The 16,037-nt window shown below is 55.4% G+C and overlaps 1 protein-coding gene across 6 annotated transcripts in view; it reads left to right on the top strand.

Annotated features, from left to right (window-relative positions):
* Window positions 1-15,131, top strand: part of STIM1 (stromal interaction molecule 1) — a 75,102-nt gene extending 59,971 nt beyond the window's left edge. For 3 of the 6 annotated variants that reach the window (XM_069881687.1, XM_069881686.1, XM_069881685.1), the window contains 2 exons: window positions 2,251-2,317; window positions 12,655-15,131. In XM_069881687.1, the coding sequence (XP_069737788.1) occupies window positions 2,251-2,317; window positions 12,655-13,174 (587 nt within the window). In that variant the 3' untranslated portion in view covers window positions 13,175-15,131. Of the gene's footprint in view, window positions 1-2,250; window positions 2,639-12,654 lie in introns of all 6 variants that reach the window. The other 3 variants (XM_069881682.1, XM_069881683.1, XM_069881681.1) reach the window with 1 other exon arrangement.
* The last annotated feature ends 906 nt before the right edge of the window (window positions 15,132-16,037 follow it).

Here is a 16,037-nt window from a genome sequence, read left to right as displayed (position 1 = left end):
TGGACCAGGAGGTGGTAATAACATTCCCTGTCCTATCCCACCTCCGTCTCCACACTAGCTTTGCTGCAGCCCCCTTTACTCTTATCTGTCCGACTCCATCTTGGAGACGCTGAGTCTCCTGGTTTTGGGTGGAAGCTTTTCCTTTCCAGAGCACTGCCAGATCTCTGCTGTTGTGGGACAGAAGATGATGAGGCTGCAGACCAGGCGTGTGGGGTGGTGGTCTTCGTCAGGATGATGGGCAGGTTGATTAAACCCACAGCAGAAACCCATCATCCCCAGTATGTTGTTCTGCAGAGCCTGGATCCTGTTTGCTCCTCAAATCAAGCTTCTGAAGCTGCGTCCCTGGCAGCAGCAGGGGTGTCAGGATCAGCCGCGCTCTTCCTGGCAGTTCTGCCATGGGGAGTGGTGTCGCTGCACGAGAGCAGAAACTGGTCACACGCTCCCCTCGCCTCCTCCCAGAATCCCCTCCCAAGCAGAGGATTGTTTCCCGCCTTGGCTCCATGGGACTGGATTTCACTTCATTCAGCACTGGGGCTCAAAGAGAAAAGGAAAGCCTTGAGCTAGGAAGTGGGAGTTGTGAAAAGCAAGGAGTTTGCAGTTGGAGCAAGAAGGAGCAAACCTGAGTGGTGGGAGGTGAAAGGCCAGGCTGGACGGGGCTTGGAGCCCGTGATCCAGTGGGAGGTGTCCCTGCCCATGGCACTGGGTGGAACTGGATGGGCTTTGAGGTCCCTTCCAACCAAAACCATTCCAGGACTCTTTGACCCTGTGAGAGAAACTGTGCTGAACCCTGGGGTGTTGAGGCTGCAAAGGTGCCTGAATTCTTCTCACTTGTCCTTTTTTCTACTTGAAATATGTCCCCATGGTGATGGCTCAGCACCAGAGCTGTTGCTGGCAGAGGAGCAGGAGACTCGTGTCTCCTGGCTGTGTGTTTTGATAGCAGTGAGCTGCTGGTTCTTCGATTCCCGAAGGAGCTCTCCTTCTACTCCATCTCTTTGCTTTCCTGTCTCTTCACATTTTTAACCCATTTTTACCTTCATTTCTTACACGCACAAGAAATACCGAATGCCCCTGAACGCCTTGTTTCTTGCGAGAACAGGGACATCTTGTCTGTGAGTCCCATCTGGTGGGTTAAACATGACCAGTCTGGTTGCCTGCAGGGTGGTGATGCAGCCCAATGCATCCTTAATTTTCCATGTTCTGCCTGGTGGAAACAAGAGTGCAGAATCCCCTAGGTTGGTGCAGGGACCTCCCTGGCTCTAGGCTGGGTGCAGCAGGACCAGGCAGCTTCTGCACTCTGCTCTGCCAACCACGCAGCTTCAGAAATCACTGTGATCATTAAAAGCTCTCACTGGTCAGTGAAGGACACAGCCCCCTTCGTTTCTCCAAATCAGGATGGGTTTACAATTAGAGAAACACTTTTTTCCAATTGAGCACCTCTGATCAGTGGGTGAATTGTCACCAGCTGGGAACAGATGGCACCACTTCTGGACCAGAGCTGGAATTCCCAGTGGTGGAGTGATGCCGAAGCCTGTGCCCACGCAGTCCATGTCCCAGTTCTGTCTGCCCTGCATCCTGGCTGTTCTGCCCCACAGTGAGGGACGAGCCTGGGGGGTTTCCTCCCTGCTCCTGAGCAGAAAGCTGTGCCTCACAGCCATGTTTTCAGTCCTGCATTCCTGCCCTTTGCTCTGACTGTGCCAGCAGCAGGAGCTGATGGGATAGAGGTCCCCTCACTGGCATTAGGTTCCTCCATCTGAGCTCCTTTTTGAGGCTTTGTAGAGGATCCCAGCTGCCAGGGCTTAGAGCATCTGTGGGATGTGGGTGTCTACATTCGGATGAAATGAATCCCTCCTTGGAATTGCTGCCTTCTTCCCGTTTGCTCCAATGGAGTGTGGGTGGTGACGCTGCTGTGAAGCTGGATGGGATGAACTACGCAGCCGGGTTCTGCTTCACCGAGTTGATCCGATAAGGTGTTCAGAAAGCACCGACAGCAGGGCTGCCAGGCGTCATTTTCCGTGGGCTGGGCATTAATCCAGCATGTTGAGCAGTCGCGCCAGCTTCACATTGCTTCTGCATTAAAACCAACCCAACCCACAGCACAAGGTGGGGCAGCTGCAGTGGCCCGAGCCGGTGTCCTGGTGACCAAGGGCACGGCACTGATCCTGGCTACTGGTGGCGAGCTTCATCGCGGTGCTGATGTGACGTGTGGTCTCTCCAGCTGCCCTCACCATTCTCTTCTTTCTCTCTCCACAGCTCCTGCCTTGCCCGGCACAGTTCGCCAGCGTCTGGTGGACCCCCAGCACACCCACGGATCTCAGAGGTTGGTAGAGGGTTACGTGCAAGGCCAGAATGAGTCAGGCCAACCTGCCCACTACCGGGCGGGCAGAGTCTCTCTCCGTCGAATGCACAGCCACTCCTCTGGACAGTCTTTCAGTTCCGACCTCCCCGGCACCAGCCCATCATCTGCTACCACCACCTCTTGCTCTTCATCCACCTCCACTGCATCTGCTCCTGCTTGCCATGTCCACCCTATCTATTACCATCACACCACCTCCTCTTATTTCCTTCAGATGGACTCCATCCCTGATCTACCCCCTCCTGATGTCACTTCTGGAGTTCGCTGTCGCACTGAGAGCTTTGGGTACTTTGCAGTTTCTTTCCTAGCTCCCTGTTTCCTGCTGTGCCTCAGAGCTGATGCTTGCTTGGGTGATTTTCCTCCTGCATCCCCTGTGCCCTTTTCCTCCAGGGCTTTTTATTTCATTATTTATCCACGCCTTTTGTTTCTTCACCTGCTTTCTGGTGGCTGGTGGAGGCTACTCCACGGTGCATCCCCACATCCACAAACCCCACTGGGGTACAAACCAAGGTGGTGCTGTTGTTTAACTGCAAATGAGAGCTTCCACATGTGTGTTTATTGCTACATGAGTCTGTGTTTCGCCGGTGAGAGCAAAGGTAATGCCTGATCTGACAAATGCTGGCCTTGCTTGAAGCCTTGACCTGTTTGGGGTCTTCTCAAGCACGTTGCAAGGGAAATGCGATGGCTTGGTGCGATGGGATGGGCATTGGTGCTGCTGGCGGATTTGAGGTCTGGGCTCGTTTTGAGAGGTGGCAGAAAGCAGGATTTAGGAATTTTGTGTTTCAGAGCGGCTTCTACCTCTGTTTGGGTGGAGGATGAGGCACAAGTCTGTTTTGGCTGAGGGGTAAGGAGGACAGGGCAGAGTAGAGCTCTGTGTTGCTGCATCCCTGGCTTTAACTTGGTCCCTTTTTGGTGAGCAATGGCTCTTTGGAGACCCACGAACAACAGGATCCAAGGGGCTGGTTTTCATCTCATCCCTAAATCTGCGACCTCTCCAGAGTCACAACGCTGGCGTTAGAGAGGTGAAGGGCTGGGTGAGCCGTGGAGGTTGGGATCCATCTGATGCAACGGGGTGCTGTGTGGGTTTTGCTGGCAGTGATCCCAGCCCAGAAATGTTGTGTGTCCCATGCAGAGGATTGGGTGGCCTCATGTGGCATTCTGCTGCATGAGATCCACAGGCAGCAGCTGTTGAAGGTCCTTCCCCCATGTGTGACGTGGATGGAGCAGCTCTGGAGCACTTCTGGAGCCCAGCTCCATTCAGAAGCTCGATTGAAACCCTCGGCTAAGAGGCAGGAGGGCGTTGAGTGGTCACTGTTCAGGGATGTTTGCAGGTGCTGGGTGTGGAGATGTTGACACTGGAAGGTGGAAGGGCTGTGGTGGACCCTCAGGGAGCCCCATCCTCCTCCGCTGCCCGTGCCTGCAGCCATGCCCTTTGCTCCATTCCACATTTTCCTTGGTGAAATTGTCTCCTGTTTGGAGACTGTTTTGGAGATCTGAGTGGAAATTGGATGATCTTTAAGGTCTCTTCCAACCCAAACCATTCCATGGTCCTTGGTGTCAGGGACCAGGCTCTTGGGGAACGGCTCGAGGTCTCTCTGTGAGGAAGTCAATAGGATCGATGTCCTTTGATGTTTATTTGTACAGGCAGGATAGTATTCCAGGTCACGATGGCTCCATTTCACTCAGCACGATGTGCCGTGACTCCTGTATCTGTAGGACCTGGCAGCCTGAGTGACCAAGAAGGCCGATGGCATCTTGTCCTGCATCAGAAGCAGCGTGGCCAGCAGGAGCAGGGCAGGGATCGTCCCCCTGCACTTGGCGCTGGAGAGGCCGCACCTCAAATCCTGGAGTCAGTTCTGCACCTCTCACTCCAAGAAAGACCTGGAGGGACTTGAGCGCGTCCAGAGAAGGGAACGGAGCTGGAGCTCAGGGGTTATGGGAGCGGCTGAGGCCCTGCGGCTGTTTAGTCTGGAGAAAAGGAGGCCGAGGGGAGACCTCATCGCTGTTTCCAGCTGCCTGAAAGGAGGTTGTAGCGAGGTGGATGTTGGTCTCTTCTCCTAAAGAACAAGGGATGGGATGAGAGGAAACTGCCTCAGGTTGTGGCCAGGGAGGTTTAGATTGGATATTGGGAAAAATTCCTTCATGGAAAGGGTTCTCAGGCCCTGGCAGAGGCTGCCCAGGGCAGTGGTGGTGTCTCCATCCCTGGAGGGGTTCAAAAGCTGGGCAGATGAAGTGCTCAGGGATGGTTTAGTGATAGACAAGTGTGGTTGGACTTGATCTCAAAGGTCTTTTCCAGCCAAATGATTCCATGATTCTACAACCTCAGCTCACAGGCATGGGGTCTCTCCTGACATCGTTTGTGGTCTTTCTTCTGGATCTCATGCCCTCGGCAACTTGTGGGACCAGAGCACCCCTGAGCCCCAGCAGTGTCTGTAGAGCCCCCATGGCCCCAAGCAGCCTCTGGATTCTGGAGCATCAGGGTGGGAATTCCTGCTTTGCTATGGACAATTCAATCTTGGTTGATCAAATTATGTTTGGTTTGGCATGATGAGAAGCAGCATGATGAAAATGTAGATTAATTACTGCCAGTTTGAGCTGGGTTACAGCCATCCTGGTTTGACCGGTGAAAGCTGGGAAGGCTTCTGGTAGCATCGCAGTCTAAGTTTCCCACCAACCTCCCAGTCTCTGTAGCCAGAAGGGAGCACGGAAGCTGATGGATTGGATCAAAAATAGATGATAAACATGATTTTTGTGTCAGCTGAGGCTGTGAAATGCTTAATTCCTGGCCAGGTTGAGGTCTCAGTCCCTGAGAGCAGCAGAGGGAAATGTGGGGTGGCTTCAGGGTCCCAGTTAGAAATGGCAGTGATGAAGAGTCATCGTTAGGAGAACAACCCTCGCTGGTTGCCGTGCAGTGGGAAGTGGGGCTGTTCCTCCCTGTTCCCATAGCATTGATGAGGACAATTGATTTAGCAATTGGTGTTGTGCCGAGGAAGAACTTCTTACCTAGGATTGACTTCAGCTCCGCCATAGCAGCCGATTCCAAAATCCATGCTCATCCATTCTCTGTCCATTCCAGAAATGAAGAACTGGGTGCCCAAACTTGTTCTTCTTTTGTTGCTTTTGGTTTTTCTTTCCCAACTGCATCATTAGCAGACCCTGCTGAGATGCATCCCTGCATCCCAACAGCAGCCAACAGCGTCCCACTGCCCCAGGCGATGCATTCCTCTTTCTCTTCCATACATCCAAGTCGTGGAGGCCTTTCCAAGCATCCCTCACTCTCCGCAGCCTCACAGGGAGGCCAGCGGGACAGATGGGGAAGCTGAGGTGGAGAAAGGCTTGTCAAGGAGTCATGGCCAAAGAGGAAAGCAGAACCTAAACCCTTGGCTCCCTTGGTAGGATGAGAATGCTGGGTTAGGCCTGCTGGGTTGCTTTAGCCTCTCCCGTCTCCGTCGGGCGCCAGTGCTGATGAGACCTCAGCAGAGAAACCATCTCAAACAAAGCACAGGGGTCACTTGTCTCCATGTGAGCTGCATGTGGTGGGGGATTCCGTGGGGGTTCGTGTAGTAGGGTGTCACACCCTGATGGAGACAGAGTAGGACCCAGAACTGCACTTACACATTAAAGTTTATTACTTATAAGGTTACAATTTTAAGTCAAGAGTATCAGCTTAAGTCCAGACCAACATCAGTGTCCTGTCAGGGTTTGCGAGGGACTGTATGACCTGTCCAGAGACCAGTGACAAAGTCTTTATTGATGTTTCCATGAGGTTGCTGCAGGTGAAGTTTTGCAGACGCTCTGGTGATGTAGGGATTGGATCCACGATGTTACATTGATGTTGGTGGGAGTCTTAGAGCAGCTGAGAGGGAGCTCCGTTTATGACCCGCTCCTCTCATCCTCTCATAGTCCATTCTGGAGTGACAACATCTCGGGTACCAGTCGGCCCCGTTCCTAATCTTCTTTACCTCCTTATTTTCTTTTTCTTTCATGACTATAAATTGGAGAGGGGCAGATTTAGACTGGACATAAGGAGGAAATTCTTCACAATGAGGGTAGTGAGGCCCCCGGTCCTGGTTGCCCAGGGAAGCTGTAGCTGCCCCATCCCTGGAAGTGTTGAAGTCCAGGTTGGATGGGACTTGGAGCGCCCTGATCCTTGAAGCCGCTGAAGACGGCTACAGCTTTGCTGAATTGCAGGGTGTAGGGGAGCGAGGCCAAAGTCTGGGGGCCACTCCATATCAGCGGCCACATCAAAGCCCGTGTGTGTAATAAGGAGCCCCTGTCGCCCCCTCCTACATCGTATAGCAGAGTTCCACCACAGCCACAGAACAAAGACTTGGAGGTGATCCTCAAGGTTGAAATGTTAATAAGATCTATGAATAGTATCATAGAAACATAGAATGGTTTAAGTTGGAAGAGACCTTAAAAACCATCGAATTCCAACGCCCCTGCCATGGGCAGGGACACCTCTCACTGGATCAGGGGCTCCGAGCCCAACCCAACCTGGCCTTGGACATCTCCAGGGTTGGAGCAGCCACAACTGGCCTGGGCAACCTGTTCCAGTGCCTTAACGCCCTCATTGTATAAAATTTCCTCCTTATGTCTAGTCTAAATCTCCCCCCTTCCAATTTAAAGCCATTCCCCCTTGTCCCATCCCTCCATGCCTTTGTAAAAAGTCCCTCCCCAGCTTTCCTGGAGGCCCTTCAGGTACTGGAAGGTCGCTCTAAGGTCTCCTCGGAGCCTTCTCTTCTCCAGGCTGAAGAACCCCAGCTCTCCCAGCCTGTCCTCCTGCGGGAGGTGCTCCAGCCCTCCTGTGTGTCGTAGGGTCCTCCTTTCCAGGCACGGCCAGTGAATCCCCTCCCTGCCTTCCTCACTGTCTGCTTCTCTTTTGCAATTGGCTTCAGAGGATCTGGTGCAAATCAGGTCAGAGCGTTTGTGGTTTCGGAGCCTGAACGTGTGGGGTTGTGTTACCAGAGGGGACTTGGCATCCCCAGGGAGGGGGGAAAGGGGCAGAGGATGCTGCACGCACAGAGGTTTCCGCTGCCAGTGCCTGCTTCGCGTGGTGCCCACAGCTAAACCTGATGGAGATGGGAGCGTAGGAGCGAATCCCTGCGTCGGTGGCCCTTCTACTGCAGGGAAGGGCAGTGGAGCCAAAGCAAATGGAGACCATGAGGTATCGGTGAAAAGGGTCATTCCCAAGGCAACGAGGTCCATACAAAGCAGAGACCAAGCCCTGCTCTAGCATCCAACACTCTTAAGCCACTCCTGAGCTTCCCCAAACCCCTTTTTCTGGGTTGTGGAGACACCAGGAGCCCACTAGGAAGAATCAAATCAAAAGGAGAGCGTCAGGAATCTGGTGAAAAGGGTCATTCCCAGGTCTTACAGTATGGAAGGGAAGGAGTTACTCTTGGATTGGCATCACCGAGGCTGTTTCTAAGCTGGTGCTGCGCTGAGCGCAGTGGAATAACCAAGCCCTACAGAAAATCTGATTCCACTTTCAGGAAGGCAGCAAGGTCCATATGAGGCAGAAACCAAGCCCTGTTTTAGCGTGGAACACCCTTGAACCACAACTGAGCTTCCCCACTGCCTGTGTCCACGGGAGCTCTCTATGAGGAATTGTCCAGCTGCAGAGTTAAGGCAAAATCAGTCATCGTTCTGTATCATCTTCCTGCCCTCCTTCCCCACCACCAGCCCACTTCATCCCAAGCTTCACTCTCTGCTTCTTTTCTTTGCAATCTCAGCCCATTCCCATCCTCTCACCGTTTCAGGTCAGCTCAATGCTTTCGGCTTCGCTCTTCAATGATTCTGTGAAGTGTGTGGCAGAGCAGCCAGGATTGAGGAACGCGCTGTCCTCAGGTCTCTGTTTCTGTGCTGAGATCCGAGTTTTCTGAGGAGGAATGACGGCTCAGTGGTCCCAGCACCATGGAGGTGCTTGCTCTGAGGGCACCCTCTCTAACACCATCTATCAGGTTGTGCCCGGCTAAACTATGGACAATCCAGCCTTCTGCCCAGCTTGCAAACCAGCTGTGTGGGCAGCTTTTTCTCTTGGAAATGCGCCGTACCCATCCAGGAGCACCAACCCTCATCAAAACCAGCAGGATGAAGGCTGGTCGTTTCGGACTGAGCCTCACTCAGGATGACTGGCAGCACCCCGGCAATGTTCTTCCCTCCCCTCAGGAGTGTCCCCTTCCTCCTTGTTCCATCTGGCAAAGCCAGTGTGCATCCCAGGAGCTGTGTCCCCATGGATGCCCACCACCCCTGTCCTGAGCTTGCCTGCAGGAACTAGGACGTGCGTGCGTAGGGACAGGGTGTGGAGCTGGGGTGGCAGTGCTGGGTTTACAGTTGGACTTGATGATCATGGAGGTCTTTTTTCACCCAAAGGGCTCTAGAATTCCATGATTCCATGGTTGCTGTCAGGAGGACTGAGTCCAGCCGGCCCCTGCCTTGGCTGCAGGGGTTGAACTGTAGCTTAACGGAGCAGCGTGGGCACTGCTGCTGCTGCTCTGAGTCTTCTCCTCTGCCAGTGCTGCTGTGCCGGTGTCAGCAGCCACCAAATCTTCCCTCTGTCCTTCAGGAACCCATTCCTGAGCCCAGCTGGATCAGTCATAAAACCATGGAATGGTTTGGAGTGGAAGGGACCTTGAAGTCCATCCAGTTCCACCCCATGCCATGGCAGGGACATCTCTCATTGGATCATGGTGCTCCAAGCCCCGTCCAACTCGGCCTTGAACACCTCCAGGGATGGGAAATGTCTTTCTTCTGCAGCAGCCAGAGGTCTCAAGCCTCCTGCATTGTGTGGGCATTGTTGGTGTCCGCCTTTCAGAAGATGGCTCGAATTGTCCCATGTTCAGCCCCACCGAGTTTCATTGATGCTGCTGTTCACGAAGTTCAGTAATCCCGGCAAAGCTGAGCCATGAGCTGTGATGGTAACCTTCTGCAGAGCCATGGGATCGGCTGGTGGCTCCACAGGCTGGATTTCACTGCAGTTGTCTCCCTTGGATAGACTCCAGGATGCTCACTCAGAGCAGCTGGGGATTTCACACCTTCTGATAGCTGTTTCTGTCCTCCCCTGCCTGCTGCTAACCTTGGGGATTTGGTGCTCCACCACTCAGACGTCAGACAGGCTCAGCAAGGATTGGTTCCAGCAGTGCCTGGGGCTGTTATCTTCTTAACATAAGAGAGGAGATATCTCCACAGCAGGGCTCTCACAGCAGATCCTGGGATGCGTCACGGAATCAAGAAGGTTAGAAAAGACCTCCAGGCTCATCCAATCCAACCCTCAGCCCATCTCCACCATGCTGACTGAACCATGTGCCACATCTACAGGTTGTTTGAACACCTCCAGGGATGGGGACTCCACTATTGCCAAGGGCAGCTGGTCCTGCACCTCACGGAGATGGAAGTGAAACGGTGCCTGTGGCTGATGGTCGTGTGCAGCTAGAGTAGGTCCATGGCTGGAGCAGGTCCACAGCCAGAGGAGTTCCATGGCTGGAGCAGGTCCATAGCCCAGGCAGGTCTATGGTCACAGCAGGTCTGCAGCCGCTATGTCTCCTCCCAGCACCGAGAAGGCAGTGATTATTTCACAGATTCGCATTCCCAGTGCTGGTGAGGCTGTCACTGCTGTTCCCTCAGGATGCTCAGCCCTGGAGCCAGTAGCTGGCACTGTGCTGGATCCAACCTTGTGGAGCTACAACTTTCTCCCGGAGCACGATGGCCACTATCCAGGACTGGAATGTGGTGGAACAGGCTACGAGCACAGGCCTTTCAGGTATCACAGTGGTGCTAAGGTTACCCATTTTATCCATAATTCAGATTAGATGTTAGGAAGAAATTATTTACTGTGAGGGTGGTGAGGCCCTGGCCCAGGTTGCCCAGAGCAGGGGTGGCTGCCCCATCCCTGGAGGTGTTCAAGGCCAGGTTGGATGGGACTTGGAGCCCCTGGTCCAGTGGGAGATGTCCCTGTCCATGGCAGGGGTGGAACTGGGTGGGCTTTGAGGTCCCTTTGAACCCAAACCATTCCCTTATTCCATGATTTATCCAGTTGTGGTCAGGAATATGTCAGAGGGGAGACTCCATGGCTGCTGACACCGGCATGCCGAGCAGTGGCAGAGGAGAAGACTTGGATCAACAGAAGTGCCCACCATAGAGTCCCCCTGTAGACGCAGCATTGCCAACCCCACCACCAAACCCTGTCGCTAAACACCATGTCCACACAGTTTCTGAGCCCTTTCAGGGTTGGAGATGCCACCACTGCCCTGGGCAGCCTCTGCCAGAGATGGACAACCCTTTCAATGATGGAATTTTTCCCAAGATCCAACCTAAAACTCCCTTGGCGCAACTCGAGGCCATTTCCTCTCGTCCCATCCCTTGTTCCTTGAGAGAGATCACACCCACTTCACCACAATCTCCTTTCCAGAACTGCAGAGAGCGCTGAGGTCTCCCCTCAGCCTCCTTTTCTTCAGACTCAACAACCCGAGGTCCCTCAGCTGCTCCTAGCCCCTTCCCCAGCTCCATTCCCTTCTCCAGATGCACTCCAGCTCCTCACCATCCACAGCCTTTCCTTCATCCATGATGTGGTACATCTGATTGTGATATCTTCACCATCCAAGAGGGTTTTAACACCTTGTTCCTCCGTTGATTCTGCAGAGTCATTAAACCAGGGGGCACTTTATTCCATGGGAAGAATTCCCTTCTTCTTCTTCCATACAGCCATGATCTGAGGAGGCTTCCATGCCTTGGACATCCTTCCTGTCCTTGTGCCGTCATGTTGGGTGACTGAGTGTTCTGCTGCTGCAGCTGCTTTTCCAGGCATCTCCCAGTCTCACCTGGAATTCTCCTTGGGTTTCAAGGGTATCTTCTCTCGTCTTGCCTCTCCTGTTTCTCCAAACTCCAGCGTTCTGGATGCTTTTGCGGTAGGAGAGGATCTCAGGGCTCTCCATGAGCTGTGCGAGGGGTTTTGGTGATGAGTGGCACACAGTGACCGCGTCCTGAGGAGCAGGAACTGAGGAGAACCTCTCCTCACACCCTTCCATTGCTCTGCTTTGCTCCTTTCTCTTCCCTTTCCTTAGAGTCGGGAGTGGCAGGGGCTGAGTGTCCTCACAGCTCCCGTCTGTCCCTGCCAGGATGAAGGGATGGATGAGTCTGAGCCTCCGGGCCAGCATTGAAGCAGGAATTAGTGAGGGAGAGCAGTGAGGCTCCTTGTCCAGCAGGGATGTCGGGTAATCCCAGCGGGAAGACGTAAGCTGGGACTTCCCATTCCTCCTACCTCCCACTCTCCAGTTCAGGAAGGACCCAGGAGCTCCTGCGCTGTTTGCACCAGGACTGGGCTGGGGTCACAAACTACAGTGCAGCCACATGCCACCAGCACGGCTTCGCGACGAGACCTCTTACTCCTCCCTCCAGGATGTGAGCTTTGCACCAGCTGAGCCCAGGAAAAGGTGGGAAGCAGCCAGTCCGGCACTTTCCATCCCAGGGCTGCAGTCAGCAGGGCAGCGCGGGCGGGCGCTCGCGGAGACGGGAGCTGAGCAGGAACAGAGGAACCCCTGTTCCAGTCCCACTGCTGGGAAGGCATCAGCACCTGCAGCTGCACAGGTGCTCCAGAGCCAGGGCACGCGCTGCCATGCTCTGAGGGACCTGGATCAGCTCCCGCTGGAATCCGTGGGAACTCAGTGGGATGGCTCTGTTGAGTTTAGGGAGTGGGAGGGAGCTGCTGGCTGTGAGTGGAGCCCAGCGGTGTCTGGCCAGCCTGTCTGTGCCCAGACTGGGATCCTGATCCCTCTGTTTCTGCCTCTGCATATGGTGCAGACTGAGATCCTGATCCTTCTGGTTCTGCATACGATGCAGATCAGGATCCTGATCCCTCTGGTTCTGCCTCTGCATACAATGTAGATGGGGCTCCTGGTCTTTCTGGTTCTGCACACAGTGCAGATCAGGATCTCAATCCCTCTGGTTCTGTGCATGGTGCTGCCTTCCTGCTCTGCGTGGCACTGCTGGTGAGGAGCAGAGCTGCTGCAGGTGCCAGGCAGCGGAGCTGCACTCGCCGCGCCCTGTGCTCTGGGTCTGCGGCGCCCAGCTGGATGAGCATCCCGGGGATGCCCAGCGTGCTTGTACAGAGGAGCAGAACTGTCGGGCGAGGACACGGAGTGTAGCTCCCGCTCGGCTGGGGCTGCCTCAGGGCATTCCCTTGCATCCCTGCCAGCTGCTGCTGCATCTGCGTGTGTGTGTGGGCTCAGACACGCATCCCTGTGGCTACCGCATCGGGGCCACTAATGACCTCTCTCTCTTCCCCTCCACCCTCTCCACCTCAGAGACTTGACTCGCTGCGACTCCGACTCCTCCATCCCACACCTGAGCGACCACCAGCGTATCCCCAGCTCGGCGCCCAAGCTGCTGGCCGCGCGCCCCAACCTGCTCACCAGATCCATCGACGAGGTGGCTGCCAGCGCGCCCACGCCCAACGGCGGCAGCCGGCCCGCAGAAGCCGTCACCGCCTTATCCGAGAGCCCCATGGTGACAAAGAAGATGACGCCGGTGGTGAACCACGGCATGGAGAAGTCCTCCAGCCTGGGGGAGATCAGCCACCCGGCGGCTGGCAAGCACAGCCACTCGGATTCCTCCCGGTCGCACAGCCCCAGCTCCACCGACCCTGACACCCCCTCCCCGATCTCTGACTGCCGGCCCGGCAGCGCCAAGAGCACCCGCATCCCGCAGCTGGCTGCCAAGAAGAGCCCGGGGGATGAGGACAGCAGCCTGACGGGCGATGAGGTTGACACTGGCCAGAGCAAGAAAAAGTTCCCCCTAAAGATCTTCAAGAAGCCCAAGAAGTAGAGAGAAGGAGGAGGGGGGAAGAGGAAACCCACCCCGGAGCGGGAGCCGCTGGGAGCAGCCATGCCTTCGGAAGGCCGTGCTCCCAGCACCCTCCCTGCACCCTCCAAGTCACCGGCAGCGGGAGGAGATATTTAAACTTATTTATTTCCAGATCTCTGAGTTAAAAAAAAACACAATCCCAAGCCGACAACCGCTCCCCTGGCAAGAATAGCTGCCCATTCTCTGCTTCCGACTGCCGCAGTCCCTGGCTTCGCTGTGCATGGCTTCCAGTTACTCCCGCCTCGGCTCGGCCACGCATCTGGGTTTGGTTTCAATGTGGTTTTATTTTTTTATTTTATTTTTTATTATTCTCAATTTTTGTTGTTTTTCCTCTGGTTCTTCTGCCTCTTCCCACTCTTGCATGGAAGGGTCGGGGTGGTGGGAGTGTGTGGAGCAGGGATGGCCGCTCCCTGTACTCCTCTCAGGGTGACTCCAGAGTGAGCGTTGGGGCGCACTGACTCGCCGACATCGCAGCTGTTCCTCCTCATTCCCGTGAGGCCGTTTTCCCCATTTTCTTCCAATTGGGAAGGGGAACCCGCGCCTGTTTGTGCGCTCTCAATACCCAAGAGCACCTCGACGCCCTCGCAGCGAGGACTCTGCCCTTGCCGGTACTTGTGCATCGAGGAGCTCTGCCCTCATCCTGCTTCCTGCTCGCTCCAGAGGCGGATGCAGCTGCAGTGGGATGGGGCTGCCCACCCAGCTGCTCTGCCCAGCCAGCCACGGCACTGCCGGAGCCGCATGCTGGTCCCAGAGCTGCCAGAGCAGCACCGATATCGCTGTGTGGTGGCAGGGTTGGATGCTGGGGCGGAAGAGCCCATGGATGCCCCCATCCCTGCTCCCAAGGTCCTGTGCTGCAGGAGCAGAGCCGGGGGCAGCTCCGACGCTCCAGGACACTTCCGAGGGTCTGGCTCTGCGGGGCATGGAGCATGGACCCCAAGAATGGAGGAGGACAGAGGGAAGGGACAGCCTAAGGGGTGCAGAGCTGTGTCCAGCCACACACGGAGCAGGGATCCTGGGCATGGGGCCCATTCCCACCCTGGGTCCGGGTTTGGCAGAGCCAGGAGGAGGGAGTGGGGCACAGCGGGGCTCTCCCGACCTCCCTCGGGCTGCTAGTCACATTTTGCCCTCAGAGCCCTTGTCTCAACAGTTTTTTCCCCTTCCCAACCCAAGACAGCAGTTCTTTGGGATAAGCCTTTCCCCAGGGATGAGTCCCGGGACAGCCCATTCCCAGGGACAAAACCTGCTCCATCCCAGGATGAGCCCCGCTCCATCCCGGAACCACTTCTGCTCCCTCTGGACGCAGTTCCTGGTGCCTCCCGCACCCCAGAGCTCCCCACCATCCCTGGGATCCCCCCTTCTCCTCCATCCCATGTTGTCCCTACCCCCGTGCCACCATCCAGTGCTTTCCAGAATGTTTGGGTGGGAAGAGCTGCTGCTGGAGGCCACCCGAGCGTTCCACCTGCAGAGGAGGACGCGCATCCAGCCGTGAAGGTGAGGAAGCAGGGCGGGATTCCCGGGGACCTCATGTCATGCTGGAGCCACGCGTCCATGTGCGCTGGCATCCCGGGAAGGGCAGCGGAGGCAGGTTTGTTCTGTAGGAGGCAGCTCGAGTGCTTTGGGATAAGTGGGAAATCCCTCTCAACCTGACTAAGTGCCTGCATTTCCCCACCGCTCCGAGCTGCTTGGCCACCCTGGGGCCGGGACCGGTGGCCACGGGGCCTTCCCCAGGCAGGAGCCAGGGGCCCGGCCGCGCTGCTTGTGGTGGCGGAGACCTGGGGATGCTTCTGGAGAAGGGGCTGGGATCCACCCACTGGCGACTGCAGACGCGCCTGCCAACTCTTGGTTCATTTTTTGGTTCATTTTTGGGTCATTTCATAAAACTTTTAAATCCAATAAAGCATGTAGTCTATTTTACGAGCCCATGCCTGCTGCTCCCTTTTTCTTCTTCCCCTTTCCAAGTGCAGAGGCAGGGTCCCATCACAGATGTTCCAACCTGGACCCAACCAAGAGTGTGTCCAGAAGAGGCCAGGAGGTTGGTGGTGGTTTTAGAGGGGACACGTGTGAGGAGCAGCTGAAGTTGTCATGGGTTTGAGGGGAAGCGTGTGAGGAGCAGCGGAAGTCAACGGGTCTGTTCAGCCTGCAGAAGAGACTGCGGGGAGACCTCATTGCGCTCTGCAGCTTCCTCACACAAGGAGGAGGGGGAGCACACACTGAGCTCCTCTCTGACCCAAGAGAATGGCTGGAAGATGTCAGGGGAGGGTTAGGTTGGACATCAGGAGAAGGCTCTTCACCCAGAGGATGATGGAGCACTGGAACCTCTCGGGGAAGCAGCCACAGCACCCAGCCTGACAGTATTCCAGAAGCATTTGGCCAATGCCCTCAGCCCTATGGTGTGAATGTTGGTGTCCTGTGCAGGGACAGGAGCTGGACTCGATGGTCCTTGTGGGTCCCTTCCAACTCAGGACATTCTATGATAGCAGGAACCTGTTAGCACAGATGCTTCTCTCCAGCTGGGTGGAGGTGAAGCATTGTGCAGCCACAGGAAGCGTGTTTCTCGTTGCTGCGCTTCCTTCAAAAACCCTCCTTTCTTGGTTTATCTTGGTCGCTCTGATCTCCCAGTCATGCTTGAGGGAGGAGGCTGGGTTTCCTCTGCAGCCGTTAAACCCATGACACACAGCCACATCCTCGTGAAACAACAACTGCTCCACCTACTCCTGGTTTGAAAAAGAGTGAATAAACCACAAAGAACTTGAGGGTGAAGAGATGTAAGCAGAGCTCAGCTGGATCTCAGGAGCAAAATGCCAGCCTTTCTCCTTCTGTAAGC

The sequence above is a fragment of the Phaenicophaeus curvirostris genome, unplaced genomic scaffold, assembly GCF_032191515.1.
Source record: "Phaenicophaeus curvirostris isolate KB17595 unplaced genomic scaffold, BPBGC_Pcur_1.0 scaffold_59, whole genome shotgun sequence".
Taxonomy (NCBI): Eukaryota; Metazoa; Chordata; class Aves; order Cuculiformes; family Cuculidae; genus Phaenicophaeus; species Phaenicophaeus curvirostris.
Note: the sequence above shows the minus strand (reverse complement) of the source record. Positions and strands in the feature narration are given on the sequence as shown.